Below are 21008 nucleotides of genomic sequence, written 5' to 3'. Positions count from 1 at the left end.
TACTGTTGTGCAAAGGGGCTGACATTCTCAAAGTTACATTATTTACTCCAAAACGCTGTTCTCACAGTTTTATCAGAAAGAAAAACACACCCATGAAAGTTACTAAGTCAGAAACAACATACTTTTCATTTAGGGGCTTCCTTTATGAAGGTTTACCATAGTAAAAGCATAGCAAAGTGTAATAAAGCACAGTGAAACCATGGTGTAGCATAAGTAAGCATTGTAAAGCCCAGCGAGGTATGGTAAAGCATATTTAAAAACATAGCAAACCATGGTAAATTATGGTAAAAGCATGGGAAAACTGCTAAATGACTCAGCAAATGTACTGCGGTAAACTTGTATATGGCTTGTAAGTACCCTGAAGTTGTTTTGTACTGTTTTAGAATTCTAATTGTTTCTTTCCTTCCAGAAAAAAATGCACTAATTGAGAATCCAGCCCTTAATTGTCTTGCATTTTCAGGTGAACTTTTTAAAACCTGGTGCAGGGTTGGAAGCAGGTTTTTTTGTGAAAAAGCATAATCCAGTTGTCTTTTCTTTCGTCTGATCTCCTCAGGCATTTGGCCAGGCCTATTCGATCCAGAGGAAGGTGGCAGAGGATGGGGAGACCCTCGAGGAAAACCTGCTGCAGGAGTCTGCCTCTAAAGAGGCCTACTACATGAGCAAGATCCTGGAGCTGCAAACCGAAATGAAACAGAACAAGAGCGTCATGTCCAACGTGCAGGCTGAGAACGAGCGGCTCAACGCAGTGCTGCAGGACCTCCGGGAGGTAACTAAACAACTTGCCAGAATAAAAAAATAAAAAGACCTGAATATAACGGGGGTCAATGGGGACATTATTGTCTCATTCCATTTACTATCAATCACATGTATCTTCCTTACAATTGATTTTCACCCCACTTGATATCACTAGGACCTCAGAAAGGTAATGAAGTAATTTTCCAGAATTCACATGGGACTATAAAAAACACTTGACAGTACTACATAGAGAAATACTAAAAGAATCTTAATTAATTAACTGAGAAACATTTCAACAAGAAGTCATTTTTTAGCTGATATCACTGGTGCTAAAGTGTTAAAGTCTGAAGGATCACCTTATGGTGCCATTGAAACAAGAGCATTTTATTTATTTTGTTTCTTTTGTATTTATGTACTTGCCGGAATGAAAACTGAATTATTTTTGTCTCTCTTAATATAATTCACATTTATCAGCCTTACAACTGCTTTTTCACCAACACAGGTAACTTTATTATTTGCACTATTTTTATTATTTTTACACATTAATAAAAAAAAAGTTTCACTTTCACTTTGTTTCAGTTTTTATTTTTTCATAGCCTGCAAAGTGAATTACCTACAGTAATAATCATTTGAAATATGGAAATGAGCTTTGAATCACCTCAGAAATGCTCGGGTTACAGGAGTCAATGGAACAACTTCAGCAGCTGAACTGTGGTTGCTGTACATTGCATAGGTACTGAACAGAACACTGCTCGTCAATGATCTCTTGCCCTGGCTAATTTGGCCTTTTTATCAACAAATGTAGATACAGTCAATCCCAGGGCTGGCCAGATTAGCACTAATCTTGGACTACCTAATGTTAATTTAGGTAGGGTGACCACCTTTTCAAAATGCAAAAACGGGACACCTGCCATTTCTTATGCTGGGGTATATTTACATATTATTTTTTTTTGTTTCCCTTAAAGGGGGAGGGGGGGGGGGTAATGATTAGTTGTAGTGATTGTGAGAGTAAAATTATTAGAAATGAAACCAGCCTAAAAGATTTGTGAGCTAGTTAATAAATTCGGTTTATTTGTAGCTTTTATTGTTGGACTATTTGGCTGTCAGTGAAGGGGCTGTTCTGTCTCGACGGCAGCATGCTGTATTTATTCATTTTGAAAAAGGGAAACTCAGGAAAGAGCAGAAATGCAGCACTCTGATTGGCTGAAACACTTTACAGCATGTTGGTGCAGAGTGAGAAGAGATGTCGGTGTGGTTCAGTTGTGCGGACCATGTGAAAGGTTTCTAGGGGCGCAACTGGATATATACATACATTTTTGTATTGTTTTAACTGGCGAGCGAGCGAGTGTACGGCATTGCAAAATAATGCGTCAGGGGCGGTGCTATGATGTGCTATAAATAGATATGCTATGGTTTGACTGTGGCGGTAAACTGTAATATTGCACTGTGTCTACAAATTCTGGACAAATGCCGTCCCGGAGGCATTAAGCCTGGGACTGGGACTTGATCTTTACATTTCGGGTGGTCACCCTAAGTTAGTCCAAGACTAGTACTAATCAGGGTCTGTGAAACCAGTCGCCAGACTTTTGGAATCAGACTTAGCAATCTGACTCCTAAAAGAAAGGACAGGACAAATCTCACTCCTAATTTAAAATGATATATACAGTATATGAATTAATCTTTGAATCTTTATAGGGTTCTCATTAAAAAAGTGGGGATCCTTAATTAATATATTTGTTTTGTTATTTAAGTGATTTAAACTATAATCAGATGTATATTGTTTCTATATGTGGTCACATCGACAGGCTCGCTCAGTCTAGTTTATATACAGTTATTGTCTATGGGGGTGACGTCATTCACCTGACCCTACACCGCTGTTGGGGAGAATACAGTTCACAAAGACGCTAATTGCAAAGGTTAGTGAACATCCGTCAATAATGCACCGAGTTGAATTTTTGATCGCTGACCCAGTCCGTCATTACAGCAGAGAAGTGTTTATGGTCCGGAAAATTAGCCAGCCACTGCTTGCAGTTATGTGACAGCTTGTATTGACAGGATGGGGTCACATGATGTTTTTTGGAACGGTGACATTTGGAGCTGGTAGGCAGGAGAGTTCATTCACAATGCTGAGTGCGAGTCAGCAGTCAGGAAAGGGCAGTGTGTCAGGCAGGGGTCAGACGATGCAAACAGAGTCCCATTGTGGTGACCAAATCCAGTGTAAAGCTTCTGAATGATAGAAATGCCCTGATGTCTGCACATGCAGAGGGGGACTACGTGTCTGCTTTTGCTTACAGCCTTAGTGTTTTGGGCTGTATTTTATTTAATCCAAACAATGTCACCATCAAACTTTTTTTTTATATTATTTAGAAAACAAAGCAATACTGATAAAAGCCAACTGCTTGTTTTTCAAGGTGTTTATTTAGGCAGTAACCCATTTTTATTGCTGGTATGGCCTACAATCTCCATAGCAACGTAGCTTTATGACAATGAACCCTGGTCCATTAGCTTCCATGAAAAACTTTACGACAGTGCATTATAATGGCAGCTGGGAATCGAACCCCCACTCCAGCTCCTTGCTGAGCTTTTATGACTTTCAGCTTTCACCTCTGCATGTGGTGATGTAGTGAGTTTGTTCTGTATTGTCCCCAGTCAGGGATAAATATACCCAGTGACTGGGATATAGCTGAGGCACCGTGTGTACAAACACATGTCAGAGTTTCACATACACCTAGAGTACTGCATATCCATTTGTGATGAACATCGATAGAACATTCTTTAGCTCAAAATATTGACAGTGTCAGAATCATGAGATATAAGGAGGTGCCTGTCCATACATCTATGCATTTGTCAAATGGGAGCCTGGCTGGTAGGGTCCGCTGTAGCACGATAAGTAGAAACAGTGTAAGTTTGCCTACCAAAACCCGTCGGAGCGCCACAGTCAATGCACGGCTCTCTCCGGAATCCACAGGGAACTCCGGTGACGTCGCACAGCCAGGCGGAGACCTGCGCACCCCCGGCTGTAGACACTTTTATCTGACATTATAAGGACCTTCTGTATGATTACTAACACACATTTAAAGAATAAAATAATGTTATTAATATCATGAAAAATATTATCATTTTGAAAATGACACTGGGAAGTAATTGTTTGTCGGTTCCCTTTAATTGGAGAAATGACCAAATGTTTGATAATGTAAAAAGATTTGTTTTTCCTTGGCTAATGTCCTGCATCAGAATCACATCCAGGAAGTGGCTCCCAGCTGACAGAGGGTTAAGAGCAGGTTTATTCATGCGCTGCTGAAGAATGACCTTCCTTCTCCTTGCCGTTATGTATTCATGTCTTATCAATAGCCCTGCATTTACACCATATCACTGTCGCAGTCAATGAGGAGCAGCCCCATTACCTGTCTGTTCCTCGTATTAGTCCACAAATTGCATGAACGCATGCACTTTTCATCGTAAGGAATTCAATGAAAGCCATTACCTGAATTCACATTTCTGCAGCCGGATGGGGGTAATGAACCAACAGTTCTAATGAACCGATACTCTTACAATCAATCACTATACTGCACTAGATAATTGCTGTCCATTTCTTTCTGTCGTGTTTGTGCCCTAAAATAAGATATTTATTTTTTCTACACTTTGAATTTTTTTGTCGTTGTGCTTGGTGAATTAAACAGACATGTCACTGACATTCCCCCCCATAGTGTTACATTCTAAATTAGAGCCATCAAAAGGATGCAAAAGCAGACCAACATGACCTATATCCACCATTATGCATAGATTTCAGGGATGGAAATAAGACTCCTATTGTATAGCAGTTTCACCCATTCCAGGTTTTACTAAGAGCTCGATTAGCCACAGTGTATAGGTACCAAGCTCAGATGTGTCTTTTTAAAATCAGGAATGGACTAAACTGCTATGCAGTGGGAGTCTTATTTCCATCAATTGATTTTAATACTATCAACAGTATTAATTTTCAAGTTTCATACAGACATTTGGACGGATAGACAGACAGCCTCACTATATCACCATATCTTGGGCTAAAGAATTTCCTTAGCAAGTTTAATGACAAGTGAAGTTCTTGAGATACAAGCAAAACTCATAAAAGCAGTCAGACAGACTGACAAGCATCCTCCTTATAACACAAGATTATGTTCCTAAGCAAGTTTTCTAACGAGTGGACAAGCTGTTCTCAAAAATAAACATTTTTATAAATTTTACAGAGGCAAACAATTCTCACAGCTTCTCAGAACTCTGATGCTGTCTTAGCTTTAGCTGTAATCTGCCCCCTTGTTCCCAGAGCCCATTTTACATTATAGTAATTATAGAATTTCAGGCTCCAACAGCATTCATTCTCAGACTCGTTTATCTACCACTAGACTGAATTAATCACAGTCCATTAATTGTTTAATTAACAGTTGTTAAGAATTGCCAGAAGGCTAAGACTATCTCCTTATTCCATATAAAACATTGATTTAAACTGTCTTTGGTTCTTTGCTTTTACCTGAAAAAGCCCCATACTCTCTGCAGTAGTATAATATAAACGTAGAATATTATGTGTAGAGAGCACAGGATCCAATGGACACACACAACAGTTCTTGCAGGTACAATGCAATTTATTAGGCAGCCAAACAGCAGCTAGCACCATCCAACAATAACCCATAACATTTCCCTTTCCCAGCATCCTCTGTTGCTTCATTAGCATGGCAGCCTCTCTCCATGAGAGGCTGACTTCCGGGCACGGCACCCGCTCCACCAATAGGTGGCAATGGCGAGTCAGTCTGGCCGTGCCTGTCAAAGCATCTCATCTGAGAGACTATTTGAGGTACTGACTTCATACTTGCAGGGTATATGATAATGGAATGCTAAATGTGTGTCTTTGATATTGACTAATATGGCTGCCATCTCCTCAATTGGTTCACAGCTGTATTCTATGATTCTGTTCAGTAAAGTAGCCAAATTGGCCATGGCAGGAATGCAGACCGTACATTTTTGAGATAGACTGTTCACATTTGATACTAAGCTGTATTCTATGATTCTGTCATTCAGCTTTCATTACTGGTGCTGTCCGGTATTAACTGTTGCACTACCACATTAAACCTCTGTCCTTAGCAATGATACAGGCTTTTTAAAAATGGTATATCCATTTTACATCATGTTTACAATCGATTTGATTTGCAATGGCATTCGCCTTACAGTACAGAATGCCCCTGAGAATGCAGTGTTTTTGTTCACTCTACATTGCTCCTAAAATAGCTGTAGGAAGAGAACATTTAGTAATTTGAAGCAGCCTACCAGAGTACAAACTAAAAGGCAGTGAATCAGATCAGTTTTCTTCTGCATAGGTTAAGATAAAATGTGTTCAGCAGTAAATGTAGTGGTTGCAGAGCACAATGCTGACTTCAGGGACACAGCGCTGCCTGATGGTGCACAGGCTTCCTACAAGACCTACTGTAAAATGATTTTCACATAACCCAATTGCACCTTTTTGTTTAGTCTTTATTATAGAGACAGTGGTTCCTAGGGCTTTTGGCGACTGATCACAAGAGCGCAGGAATTGCAGTCTGTAGGGTGTATTTTATTTGGTACAATTCGTGCGGCTACAGTAAAGAAGAAGCAGTGTAATTTCAGTTGTGATTTTTATTTTATTTTGGTTTCTATTCCATTTTATAATAACAAATTCAATTCGAGTTTCAGTTTGTTATTATCTATTACAGTTTCTGTTTTAATGATAATTCCTATTGTAGTTTCATTAATATCAGTTTCAGTTTCATATATTTCACTTTGTGAATCATCTGGGTTTCTGTAGGTTTTTTCTATGACTTATGAAAACCACAATGCAGTGCTTTCGTCCTGCGCTCGTTGTCGGTGTGGAATGCAAACTCATTGTAGAGCAGACGACTGTTTCTTTAAATGTGTAACTTGACAAGTTCGGTACAACTCCCAAGTGAACCTGCGCCATATGGTCTCGTAGTACGTTCACTGACGTATGAATCACCCAATGAGAAAAGGCGATATTAAAGGCGATATTTATTCCCTGCTTGCCAGCAACGGAAACACACATTCATTATTATTATTATTATTATTATTATTATTATTATTATTATTATTAATTCTCTTTTGTTTTTGTTGTTAATTTCCATTTTAGTTTAGTTTTCTTTTTTTTTTTCATTCGGTTTTTAATGGAGTCATATATTTCCAGTTTTTACCTGTTTCAGTTTCTGGTTTTGTTAACAATTATAACACTGATAACAAGGCTGTAAATGTCTGTAGATTGTACAATTTAAACATTTGCTGTTCATTATAAGTGTATACTAATTCCAATTACAACCAATAGTGTAAATTGCAGGAAAAACTCACTGTTGATATTCCCATCTGTGTTCCAAACAAATACAAATTAATTTTATTGTATTAGATTGTCCTCCTTGGTTTGGGAGAAGCTTTTTGATGCTTATCATTAAATGGTTCCATCTGACTGCTGTATGTACTGAGAGGCCCACAGGACACAAAGCTGCCTTACCCCGTCTCATTCATCTTTTCAGTCAATTAAACTGTAATTACTGTCATCTATTTGGAACCAGAAGATATAATCAATTGAGCCTTCATTTTTAACAAAGATTTGTTATAGAGAACCAGGATCTTAGAAACAGAGTTTGCGTTAAATCTAAAAAAGCGAATATCTAGTGGATTACACTAAGCTTTTGTCCCATTTATCTTGGTGACATCTGCAGTTTTTGAAGCTTAGTTTGCAAATGAAAAAGTGTAGCGTTCTTATTGTATGCCACCTCCTGATTCTGGTTGTGAAAGAGCATCTATACTAAGAGATACCGGATGCACGAAATTAACTTTATTATAATTACTAAAACGGATTTAGTACTATATTATGAAAGAGTAACCATGTCTTTAGGAATTGTGCTGTATGTTCATGGAATCACAACTGTACCCAGGATAAGAATGGTGATGGGTTGATTTCTCATATGTGATCTATAATAGCCAATACATTATGTTACAGCGATGGTGTAAAACCTTTTACTTTTAGAACTTTCTCAACACTTACCTAGGATTCTTTCATCTCTTGTATGTTTTAGAGAATGCATCCATTTACATTGAATTTTACTGTGTCTCCTAACACACAATGACAAGTAGTTCTGTCATAAATATATTGTTAAACATAAAGGTTTTAACAATGTGCAACCTCCAAAAAATAGCAACAAAAAAAAGAGCATGGTCTCTTTAAAACACACCAGGCCTGATGTTCCTTGTGGACAACTTGCCCATGATATAATTATAAGGAGGGAGCAATTTGCCTGTTATTTGCTCATAGGGGATAATATAGGCCAACGGTGGCCCTTCCACTCCTGGTCTTTGTTCCAATCCTGTTCTACATTGTTTAATTGAACAAATTAAAGTCCACCAGACCCTAATGTAGTTCATTCTATCATTTTACCTGTTAAACCTGGAGTGGAATAGCCCTCCAGGACCATACTTGGACACCACTGCTGGCCACGTGGGGTCCCATTTTGATCTCATTGAGAAGTAGAAAATTCGTAGTCCACCAGGTTTAGTGGAGGCAGGTTTAAAATACAGAAGCAGTGGATCATTTGAGGATTAAAGTCCAGCAATCTACATAAGAAAAATCAATATCACCACACCAGAGTATGTCTGTAAAATGTTTTACAAAGATTTTGATAGGATGATATGAAAAAGTGTCACACCAGGACCATAGTGCCAGTCAAGTGGATTATAAACTCTTGTGCCACAAATAATAAATGCCTGGATGGACAGGTGTTTGCAGGATTTGTTGAAATAGTTCTGCAAGGATTTATTATTTGAATTCCCTCCCTTATACAAGTATAACAAAGTACAGTATAATAAAGCATACTGAAATAATGGTAAAGCCTAGGTAAGCTGTGTTAAGCCCAGAGAGGTACAGATATGACTTATATGAACAGGAATAAGGGAGGGGCCATAAGGGAGGGGCCAAAGGATCAATGAGGTACTATGACCTTACATTACTGTGAGAAGGCAGCTATGTTATATACACTCAAATATAAACATTTATTATAGTAATACTTTTTGTATAACATAATGAACTAATGCATTTACTTTCTGTATAAATATTACATTCAAACAATAAAGTACTACATTAAAAAACTACGATATAAACTACAATATGATAAAAACAATAGTATTGCCATGGGGGAAGCAACAGACAACTGCAAAAATACTGTGCTCATTTTTATAAGGGCTATTGACAACATAGTTCATTACATTTACTTGGAGAAGAATGTTATGCACAGGAAAACCATACCCAGTATCTTCCTCAGCCTCTATTTTCAATTGAATAGCAGCTTCATGTGGATGAAAGCATAAGCAGAATATAGCAGGCAGAAAAATAACTCATTTTATACTGTATTTTTCCACTGCAAATTGAATTGGACGAGGTTGGCTGAATAGAGACCTTTGCAGTGGATTGGTATGCTGTGGACCTAATTACCCAAACACTTACGGCTCCAAATTTGGAGACATATATTTTCTGATCACTATAAAATCCCTAAACGAGGATGTTGGAAAATTAGGCCTTAGCGTTAATAGTTGATTGATTTTTATTTTCACTTGACTGCCACACTAAGCTCATCAGCATTTATTTTTGTGTGTAACAAGCATAACCATTTCTGAAACATGCTTACTTTTTTTTTCAATAGCAATACATTTTTGCCAAATGTGTGTGCGTGTGTGTATTATGAAGTGGAAATCGTGCACACATCCACAAAAAAAAAAAAAAAAAATACCATTAAGCGATACCCACACAAGCAAAACTGTGAGATAAAAAAAAATATATATATTTAGCCAGCTTTTCAAATCTTCCCTCATTTGCCAGCTGTGATGCCCAGCGTGGCCGTCATTATTACAAGCCTAATCAGTTTCCATGCCCCAAAATCACTTGGCACCTGTCCTAAGGGTTGTTATCACACTGGGCTGTGCAGCTGCATCAGCATTAAAGCCATATGCTGCTGACATATCCAAGAACCCAGCATGTTTTAAAAGTAAAGTTTAGTTACAGTAAAGGCAGTAAAACAACAGGGGCAGCAGTGTGGCGTAGTGGTTAGGGCTCTGGACTCTTGACCGGAGGGTCGTGGGTTCAGTCCCTGGTGGGGGACACTGCTGCTGTACCCTTGAGCAAGGTACTTTACCTCGATTGCTCCAGTAAAAACCCAACTGTATAAATGGGTAATTGTACGTAAAAAATAATGTGTAAAAAATAATGTAATTGTATGTAAAAATAATGTGATATCTTGTAACAATTGTAAGTCGCTCTGGATAAGGGCGTCTGCTAAGAAATAAATAATAATAATAAAAACAAGAACATGGGAACAAAATCCTCAGCCTTCAGCCTCAAAGTAGTTTTGTCTTGCTAGGTCTTGCTAAACAGGTGCTGGACAAAACAATTGAACCACCAAGAGTGTGTGTATAGGACCAGGACCACCAAGTGGGTGTGCATAGAAACAGAACCACCAAGTAGAGGGTCACCGTGAGCAGCCAGCAGGGCACTGATTGGACATGACCAGCCTGCAAGGTGTTTGAAATTGTTCAAGCGGAAAACGGCCTTGTATTTCTTTAAATCAGGGGTCTCCAATCCTGGTCGTGTTGCGCCCCTATCCAGCAGGTCTTATAGGTCTCTTTACATCATCAGTGGCTAAAGATCTGGAACACCTGTTAATCTTGACTAAGTAAGCCAATAATTGGTTCAGTTAAGTAACTGAGAGATTGGTTGAAACGAAAACCAGCAGCCACAGTAGCTCTCCAGGACCAGGGTTGGAGACCCCTGCTTTAAAGGGAAGTTGAGGGATGCAGCGTTCATTTCAACATCCCGATTGACACTTGTAGCCATCTCCTTCGAGACTGTGTTCGTCGTGGTACTGAAGCACCTGCCAGCTGTCAGCTATCAGCCCACTATTAAAAAGTAACAGGGTTCCGAAAAATATAGCATTATATGTCCCCACGTGTAGCTACAACTGTTTAAATAATGTACATGTCATTTTTCTTTTCATTGGTAACATCCTGACAACTTACTACACTTATAACTTTAAAGTCTGTTTCAAAGCTCTTTTCAAAATGGCTGCTCTAGTGCCCTGGGGTTTGAGATGTGTCGTCTAAATCAGGGTTTCCCAACCAAGTCTAACAAGTCTAATTACGTAAATTATCAGTTCAATTAAGGGTTTAATTAAGTAATTGAGAACTCAGCTGGAATGAAAACGAGCAGACACAGTGGGTCCCCAGGACCAGGATTGGGAAACCCTGCTCTAAATCACTGCAGGAAGAAAAAAAAAAACACAAGTGCTTTGGCTTTTCTGTTCCATACCACATCATGGATCATTATTGCTGTGTTACCGGTTTGACAATAATCCTTACACTAACAGTGCACTAGAGTGGATGTTTTGAAAAGAGTATTGAAACAGACTTTAAAGTTATAAGTGTAAAAAGTTGTAAGGATATTACAATGAAAATACAAATTACAGGTACTTTATTTAAACAGTTGTAGCAACACGTGGGGATGTGTAACACTATATATTTCAGAACCCCGCTACTTACTATTTAATGTCAGTCAGATCTGCTGTCTTGCCCATCATGACTGAAAGTGACTTACAACAGGAAGATGTATGTTTTATATAGAACAGAAATTCCAGCAACAGCCCTTTTACACAAAGTATGTGCTACAGATTGCAGGTGGTCGTAACTACAATACCCTCCGGTATTGGGACACAGTCAATACAATTCATAAGCAACAAGACAAATAGTGTTGGAAAAAGCTAATTTCTGTACATCTGTACGTGAAACTTGGCCAGGCAAACAGTAGTTATATGGGAGGGAAAAAAAAGTGTTTTTAACACTCATCCTTTAAAATATACAGTAAGAATATTACGCTGATACATTTATATTGTATTATAAAGTCACACTCACAATTAAGGCCACTTTTTTAAATTCCTGCTTTGCTCCTATTGATGGCAGTGCAAAGTCTCCCTCAATATTAAGACCCCCCTGTATTCAGTAGGCCCTCTGCAGTCCCAAACATATAAATCCTCTGTTAAGACAGTAAACCTGACCACTTTGCATTAAAGAATAAACCGCATATAGGAATGGTTAAACCTTTCAATAAAGTCAGACCCCAGGAGTCCAGGTGAACAGCAATGCCACTGCAGTTCTAACACACTGTACGCTCTGACTGCAGTTTGACACCACTGATACTGCCTGCAATTTCACAGGAATGGCTGTATATGTCTTTCTAACTGTCTTCAGACATTCAACACATTTAGAAAGACTTACAGTATATTTTCAAAATGTTTGTCACCCAATTTTACAAAGATTGTTTTAGTATTTATAAATTTAGTATTTATAAATTTACCACTATTAAGTTATGGATGACTTCTAAAAGTTTACCACAGTAATTTTGCATGGTAATTTTGGAGGGACATAATTGGGATTTTAACCAATGGGAAAGTCAAAGATCTTCCCTGGTTTTACAGCTGTCCAATCATTAGTGAATAGAGGAGGGACATAAATATGGTAAGGTAGGGTGTAAGCATAGTTAAATTTCGCGCGATATTACTTATTATAGAGACAGTTATTGTGAATTATATTGAGAACTTCGAAGTAACATTTTCTGATTGCTTTTTTTACAAATTTTAAAAAAAATGTCATAAGACAAAGGAGACATTGTAGTTGATTTGGTTAGGAATCAATTTTCAAGAACTTTCTCAGAAACAATTGAGGTATACACCAGAAATACCTGAACTGATGAAGGCACCAATTCTTCAAACAGAGGTAATTATGTGGAATTACTTTTTCTGATTTCTGACTACAACAGCATGTTAAGCAATCACTTGTCAATAGCCACAGTGTTGTCGGGTACCTGTAACAAGATTCAGAACGGCTTAATCTCTTCGGTGCCTCAGGTTCTGCTAGATCAGAAATACACGAAGGAAGCCAAGTACGTAGCTATGTAAACAACCGATGTTCTGTGAAAATGTGTTACATTTACTAAAGTAAAAATAATTATAATGCTTTTTAGTATTACTATGCAGGACAGCCGCTATAATATCGTTACCTGTATTAAAAATGTGCATGGATCTAACAATTAATCAACTAATGCCCATAAATTAAAGGGTGCAAAGGACCTTTTTATTTGTTGCTACAACTGTTTATGTAAGATGTGTGTATTGTTTTATTTTTTTTTTACATTTTGACCACGTTTTTAAACTTTTACATTGCATTCCCTGCCTCAAGATGGCTTCCCATGTACCTGCATGGGCTTCTCAAAACTACATTTCCCATCATCCTCCTGCTCACTGGTAAATCCATCTCAGTTACATATGTGCATTTATCTTTATATCTCAAAATTAATGTCAGTTATTCAAGCACTTTACAATAGCTTGTGAAACGGTGTTGTAATTAACAGCCTGTAGGTAAAGTGTATCTGCAAGGACAGCTTTCAGTTCTAGTACGTCAGGTGCATGTTCACCTTTAGGTCTTGCAAAACAAATACAATGTGTAACCCATACTGATCTTGGGTATCAGTCAACTCGTCAGTGACCACTGACAAGCAACCAGACTGTTTTACCAATTCCATAATCTCCTGCTTGTGATACTCAGCTTTAGGTAAGTATTCATGTCTCAGCTGGGCTGATGAAGGAATTACTTCACCATTTGCTACATTCAGTCTAAAGAATTTATGTAACTTTTGGTTGTCCAATTTTTCAAGAGGGATATTTGCACAAGCAAACGCCTCTGTCAGGTCAAAACTGAATGTGTTTCATGCTTCGCGGTTTTCAGTGGACTTTTGGAACATGGAAGTCACAGTTTTTTGTTTCTTTGCAAATAAAGCAGTCGCAGTACTGCTCTGGATTTCCGCATTTCTCTTTCGGTGAATACGTGAATCTAAATACCTGTCAGCAGCCGATTCTCGGTAGTGATCTACAGTAACGTTGCAGGATGTACAGAAGAGCTTACCTCTATCACTGTTTAAAACTCCTGCTGAGTACTGCTTTATGTGATCTGCTGCAGACACATTTTTAGCCTTTTTAGAGAAATCCATTTTCTTGTTTAAAGTGTGTAGTATTTGAAATTGCACAGGGCCTTACGTATAACTAACAACTGGAGTAAATGAATGAATGTGTATATGAACACTTTATTATGCTTTTCCTTTACTTTAGCCATCGTTTGGTGTAATGTTTTGTTTATGCTATGCAAAATGGATAAGACGCCCAATGTGTACTGCTGTCTCCTAGCAAGTGAAGGCACCGCTGTATTCTGGACGCTGTAGTTTATTCTAGGAACATGTCATCCGAGCATGTGAGATATCATTGGAAAGCCCCAAGCCTCCTCTTTCATTTGGTGTATTGACTGTGTTCGTTTTTGAGTTTCAGGCACTTGAACACACCTACCGATTTGCTGCGTGTCACAGCACTGGAGCTCTGAATGAGGGGGTGGTAGAAAGTATGCATACGAGCATGCCTGACATCAATGGAAAGCGCAAAGCCTGTGCTTCTAAATAACATTGAAAACGGAACGCTATCTGTTCAAGCCTTAGTTTTGGTTTGCTGTAGTTTCGCTTACAAACGTGTATTCAGGACATGCGATACATCATTCGAAAGCTCCAAATCTGTACTTTCAAACTGGGTATAACTGGGTCTTGTGATTTACTGGTATAAATTAACATCAGCATCATGTTTCCCTTTCAATGATAAAAACAAAGGCAAACCTAAACAGTGGCACCCTTTTACTGTGTATTTTTTATTAAAGTAATTGCAGCTAACAAAATAATTTAATACATATTACCGGTTTTGCACTTCCATTAGCTAAATAGGTCTCAAATGTGCAGTTTTGAAAGAAACACATGTATTTTCATTTAGATTAAAGGATGCTCTCAGTTTCTATGCCTTATTCTTGGGTTATGGACTGCAAGATACTGACACTGAAGAAGACCATGAAGCCGAGGAACAGACAGAATATGAGCAAGGACTGCAAGATACTGACACTGAAGAAGACCATGAAGATGAGGAATAGACAGAATATGAGCAAGGACTACAAGATACTGACACTGAAGAAGACCTTGAAGCTGAGGAACAGACAGAATATGAGCAAGGACTGCAAGATACTGACACTGAAGAAGACCTTGAAGCTGAGGAACAGACAGAATATGAGCAAGGACTGCAAGATACTGACACTGAAGAAGACCTTGAAGCTGAGGAACAGACAGAATATGAGCAAGGACTGCAAGATACTGACACTGAAGAAGACCTTGAAGCTGAGGAACAGACAGAATATGAGCAAGGACTGCAAGATACTGACACTGAAGAAGACCTTGAAGCTGAGGAACAGACAGAATATGAGCAAGGACTGCAAGATACTGACACTGAAGAAGACCATGAAGATGAGGAACAGACAGAATATGAGCAAGGACTACAAGATACTGACACTGAAGAAGACCATGAAGATGAGGAATAGACAGAATATGAGCAAGGACTGCAAGATACTGACACTGAAGAAGACCATGAAGATGAGGAATAGACAGAATATGAGCAAGGACTGCAAGATACTGACACTGAAGAAGACCATGAAGATGAGGAATAGACAGAATATGAGCAAGGACTGCAAGATACTGACACTGAAGAAGACCATGAAGCTGAGGAACAGGTTGGGCTGTTAGAAACAGAATCATTGAAAATGTTTTTCCATAAAAATGAAAAGTTAATCTTAACTTTTCTTAAACATACTTTTCTTGGATTTTCACACTACTTTCACAAAACAGTAAATAACACAAATATTTAAATAACTTCATTATTTCAACACCTATATTATATTATATTACATCATTTTACTTCAATTATTGTTATATAAAAATAATATGAATATCTACACATACACAGTATATTAAATTATATGTGAAAAAAACTGAACTTGGCAATACATATCATTTTCCTAGCTTGTTTTTTCTTTTTATTTTAATAGTACGTCCCCGATTTGAAACCACAATTACTTCTTCCTCCTTGGACTTCTGCTCTCTTATTTCAAGTCCCTTGTCCACCTCGGGGTCGCCTGGGCTTGGTCTCGTCTGGGTTTCGGACTCTTTGCACTGTACTGCAGTAGTGGCTGTGGAAGCCTGTAGTGTGACAGTAGTCTGAGAGACTGATTCTGCGCTGATTGTATGGGTTCAGTTAATAGAATTTTGGATGATGTAAAATTTCTGTTACTTTCAATAATTGCGTTGGCCACTGCTCTGTCCATCATTTACTGACTTGGTTATTGCATCTTGTCCTTTTTCTATGTTATTGATGAGTTTTGTAATGCTGCTTACAATTATTATTATTATTATTATTATTATTATTTATTTCTTAGCAGACGCCCTTATCCAGGGCGACTTGCAATTGTAAGCAAATTACACCTTTAGTGTTATGTATTTGTTTCCCTACTGTAGCTATTTTCTTTAAAGTGGTGTTCATGATTTGTAATTGCACATTGGTGTATTTTTGTTAATGTATTACCTGTTTTTTTTTTGTTTTTTTTTTTAAATAAATTTAGTCGTTGCCAATTATGTTTATTATTTTCTCCCAATTTAGAATGGCCAATTATTTTTTAAGCTCAGCTCACTGCTACCACCCCTGTGCTGACTCGGGAGGGCAAAGACGAACACACACTGTCCTCCGAAACGTGTGCCATCAGCCGACCGCTTTTTTTCACACTGCGGACTCACCATGCAGCCACCCAAGAGCTACAGCGTAAGAGAACAACGCAGTTCTTGGGCAGCTTACAGGCAAGCCCGCAAGCGCCCGGCCAGACTACAGGGGTCGCTGGTGCGCGGTGAGCCGAGGACACCCTGGCCGACCTAACCCTCCCTCCCCCCGGGCGACGCTCGGCCAATTGAGCGCCGCCCCCTGGGAGCTCCTGTCCACGGTCGGCTGTGGAATAGCCTGGACTCAAACCGGCGACGTCCAGGCTATAGAGCGCATCCTGCACTCCACGCGGAGCGCCTTTACTGGATGCGCCACTTGGGAGCCCCCTATGTATTACCTGTTTTGTTCACCATTTAACATTGGACGGTTCTCTTTCAGGGTGGTGAGTTGCAGAGGTGGTCCCTGATCTGTATGGGTGTGCTCTACCTATCCTCCCTCATTTAGGCAGTTAGTGGTGTGCTTTTCAGCGCATATTTCTCGCATTTCCAGAGTGCTGCTGGAATCTGAAATAAAATTAATAGAATGTCAGTATTATAATTTATACCTGTAAGTTAAATCATGTTTTTATTAACTTTAAGCATTGATTTGACAGATGTGTCGTGTCCTCCCAATCCACTGTTTTATACAGCCTCCTCTGCTGGTGGTAAAATGCCAGTGGAACAGCCACCAATTCCGATTGCTTCTCTATGGAGGTGAGCTACTTTTGTTTAACCTCACGTCTTTCGTCCTGCCACCTCTTTTGACAATCCAAGCCGCGTCGTTGTACAAACAAGACATGCTCTATTATCTCTGCCCACATTTTTTAAAATAAAAATTGATAAAAAAGGGCTGATGAATCAGAGCAGTCAGAAGCAATGCACCCGTGTCACAGAGGTGTTTAATGTCTTTCCTGCGTTGTCGGGCAGACAGTCATTTAACATATTCCTGAAGATGGAGTATACTGCAGCAGGGATGCGTAAGGTTATAGATTCATTGAAGCTGTAAGGAGTGAAACTAACTTTCTTACAAGAAACAAAGCACTTTTAATTGTACCATCAGAATCTTAAAATGTCAGTATAGGATAACAAATGAGGAAGTGAATTAGATGAATATTGTACCTAATGGCCTGGAATGAGCTTTCCTGTTTATAACACAGGAAGTATTTTATATATGTACATTTATGTAATTTGGTTTATATTCTTGAAAGACATTATGATGGGGTTCTCATTGATGGGCAGAGTTAGGGAGAAATAAAGTTTCACAGAAGGAATCCCAAAAGAATGAGGAGCTCAGGCATCCCATTCATCCAGCTCACATCCAGTGATGTTTTTCTTTTTGGATATAGGTAACATTAACAGGCAAATTAATAAGTAACAGGCAGTGTGGTCCAGTGGTTAAAGAAAAGGGCTTGTAACCAGGAGGTCCCTAGTTCAAATCCAACCTCAGCCACTGACTCATTGTGTGACCCTGAGCAAGTCACTTAACCTCCTTGTGCTCCGTCTTTCGGGTGAGACGTAATTGTAAGTGACTCTGCGGCTGATGCATAGTTCACACACCCTAGTCTCTGTAAGTCACCTTGGATAAAAGTGTCTGCTAAATAAACAAATAATAATAACATTAAACAAATCTCTTGGTGATCTAGTCAGTGTTGTATGACATGGTTCTCTTTGTTAGATATGATTTTTAGCTATAAGTTATCAAGCAGTACAAGAGGTATGAGCTAGTTATCCAAAACTGATTTACAGTACTGCCGATGTAGGAGCATTATTCAAGACTATGCTGCTGGAGTCGCTTTTCTTTGGCTCACCTATTACAGTCGTTTTCACCTCAGTGGATCATCAGAATTTACATCCTGGAACTGAACACTTTCCAAACAGTCCCTTCCACTGTGTTTTTGTTTACCACCCTAAGATTGTCAGGGTAAAATTGTTAAGAGTATAAAATGCATTCCCTCTATTAACCGATGGACCTGTGTCATTTATACATGCTGCGACCAACTGAGCGGTACAGATGGAAACTGATCAAGGCACCATTTATTATGAGTCTAAAACAGTAAATTCAGCTCTTAGCAGGACAGAATGAATTCAGTTGCAGATAAAAGCTAGATGCTAGAAAAGCCAGTGTGTTTGGGAATGCAGTTTCACTTTTTACATGCTGCCACTTCACGTTGACATACTGCAGTTTAACCATGTTCAATAACAGAAACAAGAAAGTAAGATATTCATATAATTACTGTACCTTTAAAAAGCTGAAACAAGGTTTTTTTAGTTGAGCTCCGAAGCCAGTTTGTGTTGGTGTGTGCGCTCTTTTTGTTGATGCTGTTGTTGTTTTTATAAACTCCATTTCTGTCTCAGGTTAACACACACTTATGGTGCATACAAATCTATCACATTACTTTGGCATAGACGAGAAAGTACGGTAAGAACTGGTTTTGCACATTTCCATACACTATAGTACAGTGCTTTGCTTTGCATTCATTTTGACTGATTTTCTTTGTATAATATACGTGCAGTGTCGTACTTGGGTGTTTTAGACACACTGACGTACCTGACGTTTGACATAGTTATTAAAATGTATGTACAATAACAGTTTTTTTAAAGCAAAATTGTGTAACAGTTGCATCAGCCTGTAAGATTTGCACTCTAAGACTAGGGTGCTTTGTATTAGCTTTCCTCCATTAACTAATTATATTTATGGTGAAAGCAATAGGCTCTTCCATATTAAGTTATCTAATAAAACCTGCTGCTATTTCCAGCATTAAATATGGGATAACATCTAGCAAGACTAAATTGCCACAGAAGTGCACTTTTCTTTTTTCTAAATCAAATCTATATTAATATCATACTGTTAACACATTTGAAATCTGTAGGGTCATGCGAAGTACACAATAAGGCAATTGTTTTTCTCAGGACTTTTAGTTTCTTCTCCCAGTGGTGCAAAGTGAAGAATAGTGGGCGAGAATGTAATAAAATAACACTGGCTATGCCCTGGACTTTCTGTACTGCTTGCCAGCCATTCTTGTAGAACATACATTCAGAAAACATCACGGAAGAATAAGGATACGAATAAGGATATTAGATATTAGAAAATGGCTGCCATGAGTCAGAGGCCAAGGAGGCCTGAGGTCAAACATTTGACACATTTACACGCAGTGTTTATGTAACCCTGCAAATATGAAGACTGGTTCTAGCCCATTCCACATTCTGTGTGTTAGAGCAACATCCAAGACTCTGAAAATCACTCCTAATGAGTTTTTTGTTTTTTTTTTCAAAATCAAGAAAGTGTTCCTATAGGACACCAAGTTTTCAGCCTACATTACAATGCATGAGGGTGTGCTCCAAACTGTAATGTGGAATGGGCCATCTCAGTGGTCTCTCAAAGTTTTGACAGTGCAGTATTTAATAATATTATAGAGTCATTAAAAACAGCTGTGACCCAAATGCGAAGCCAATATCTTGAAGCGTTTGGTCTTTGTCATCCAGAGACTAAAAAATGTCACCAGCTGAAACGCTTGTCTACTTGACATATTGGGTCCTTGGTCAAGGCAAAGTGTGTTGCTACATTTTGTCAAGGAGTTTCCATAACACTGAAAATATGAAGTCTGTACCTCAATTGGTGACACAGCAGTGTTAGCAGTATGCTTAGTAAACTAGCGAGAAAGACTTTGCTTTGTGTTATGATGTCTCTATTGAAACACAGAAGCTGATGATATATGCACGGTTTGAGGTCATTACTGTACTGTTTTAACAGTATAGCCCTGAAATTATTAATCTTGTTAGCTGGATGTGGGATGATCACATGGCTCTAAATTCACCGTGTCATTTTGGGGCAGCACTTCCTTCTATCATTGTCTTTTGTTTAAGAGATTCCAGACTAGCATTGTGGTGTGACTATAAAACCTGAACTGTCCCCGAACCACATTTCCAATTGCACCATGAAGCCTGTGTAAAACCCAATCTCAGCTTGTTCCAATATCAAAAAAGGGCTGCTGTCAGTTCCATCTGCAATATGCAAGCGGACATTACACAAGAGTCAGTGATCACCTGTACGTACACGATCACATATTGCCTACTTGCTGTTTATGAATTATATTTTCTCTACAGTATAATTTATTCACAGCCTATGTTCAGCCTCACAATTAGACCAGTTAATTTTGTTTTCAATATTACAGCACTACAAGGCACATTTTCGCAAGGGAATTTTCTTTCAGCGCTAGTTACAAGTATATATAGATATGCTGATTGCACATTTTCAATACCAGTGTATTATTAGATTATAAGTGTCAGGAATACAGTATTCCTGCTGAGTCTTTCTCTTTATCTAGTCAGTCTGTAGATTTGTTGGGGCATTTTTTAACTTACTAAATTATTATATGTATGTATACTCTGTCAAACATTCTGTCAATGCTTCTTGAGTTAGAGCTTTGTAGATATGCCACAATGGGGACACTTGAGAGACAGTGCTTGTGTTCAAACAGGTAAATCAACTAGGGATTTACTTTATGAACTTTTACTACATTTGCCAAGAGAAAAAGATTTTTTTCTTCCAAACATTGCAGTG

The 21008-nt window shown here is 38.5% G+C and overlaps 1 protein-coding gene across 7 annotated transcripts in view; it reads left to right on the top strand.

The window, feature by feature from the left end:
• LOC117420152 (protein bicaudal D homolog 1-like) overlaps nt 1-21008 on the top strand; it is a 137756-nt gene that overhangs the window by 64326 nt on the left and 52422 nt on the right. For all 7 annotated transcript variants that reach the window (XM_058986454.1, XM_058986453.1, XM_034926469.2 and 4 more), the window contains exon 2: nt 554-766. In XM_058986454.1, coding sequence (XP_058842437.1) covers nt 554-766 — 213 coding nt within the window. The remainder of the gene's footprint in view (nt 1-553; nt 767-21008) is intronic.

This window comes from Acipenser ruthenus, chromosome 14 (genome assembly GCF_902713425.1).
Source record: "Acipenser ruthenus chromosome 14, fAciRut3.2 maternal haplotype, whole genome shotgun sequence".
NCBI lineage: Eukaryota > Metazoa > Chordata > Actinopteri > Acipenseriformes > Acipenseridae > Acipenser > Acipenser ruthenus.
This window is presented reverse-complemented; position numbering and strand designations above follow the sequence as displayed.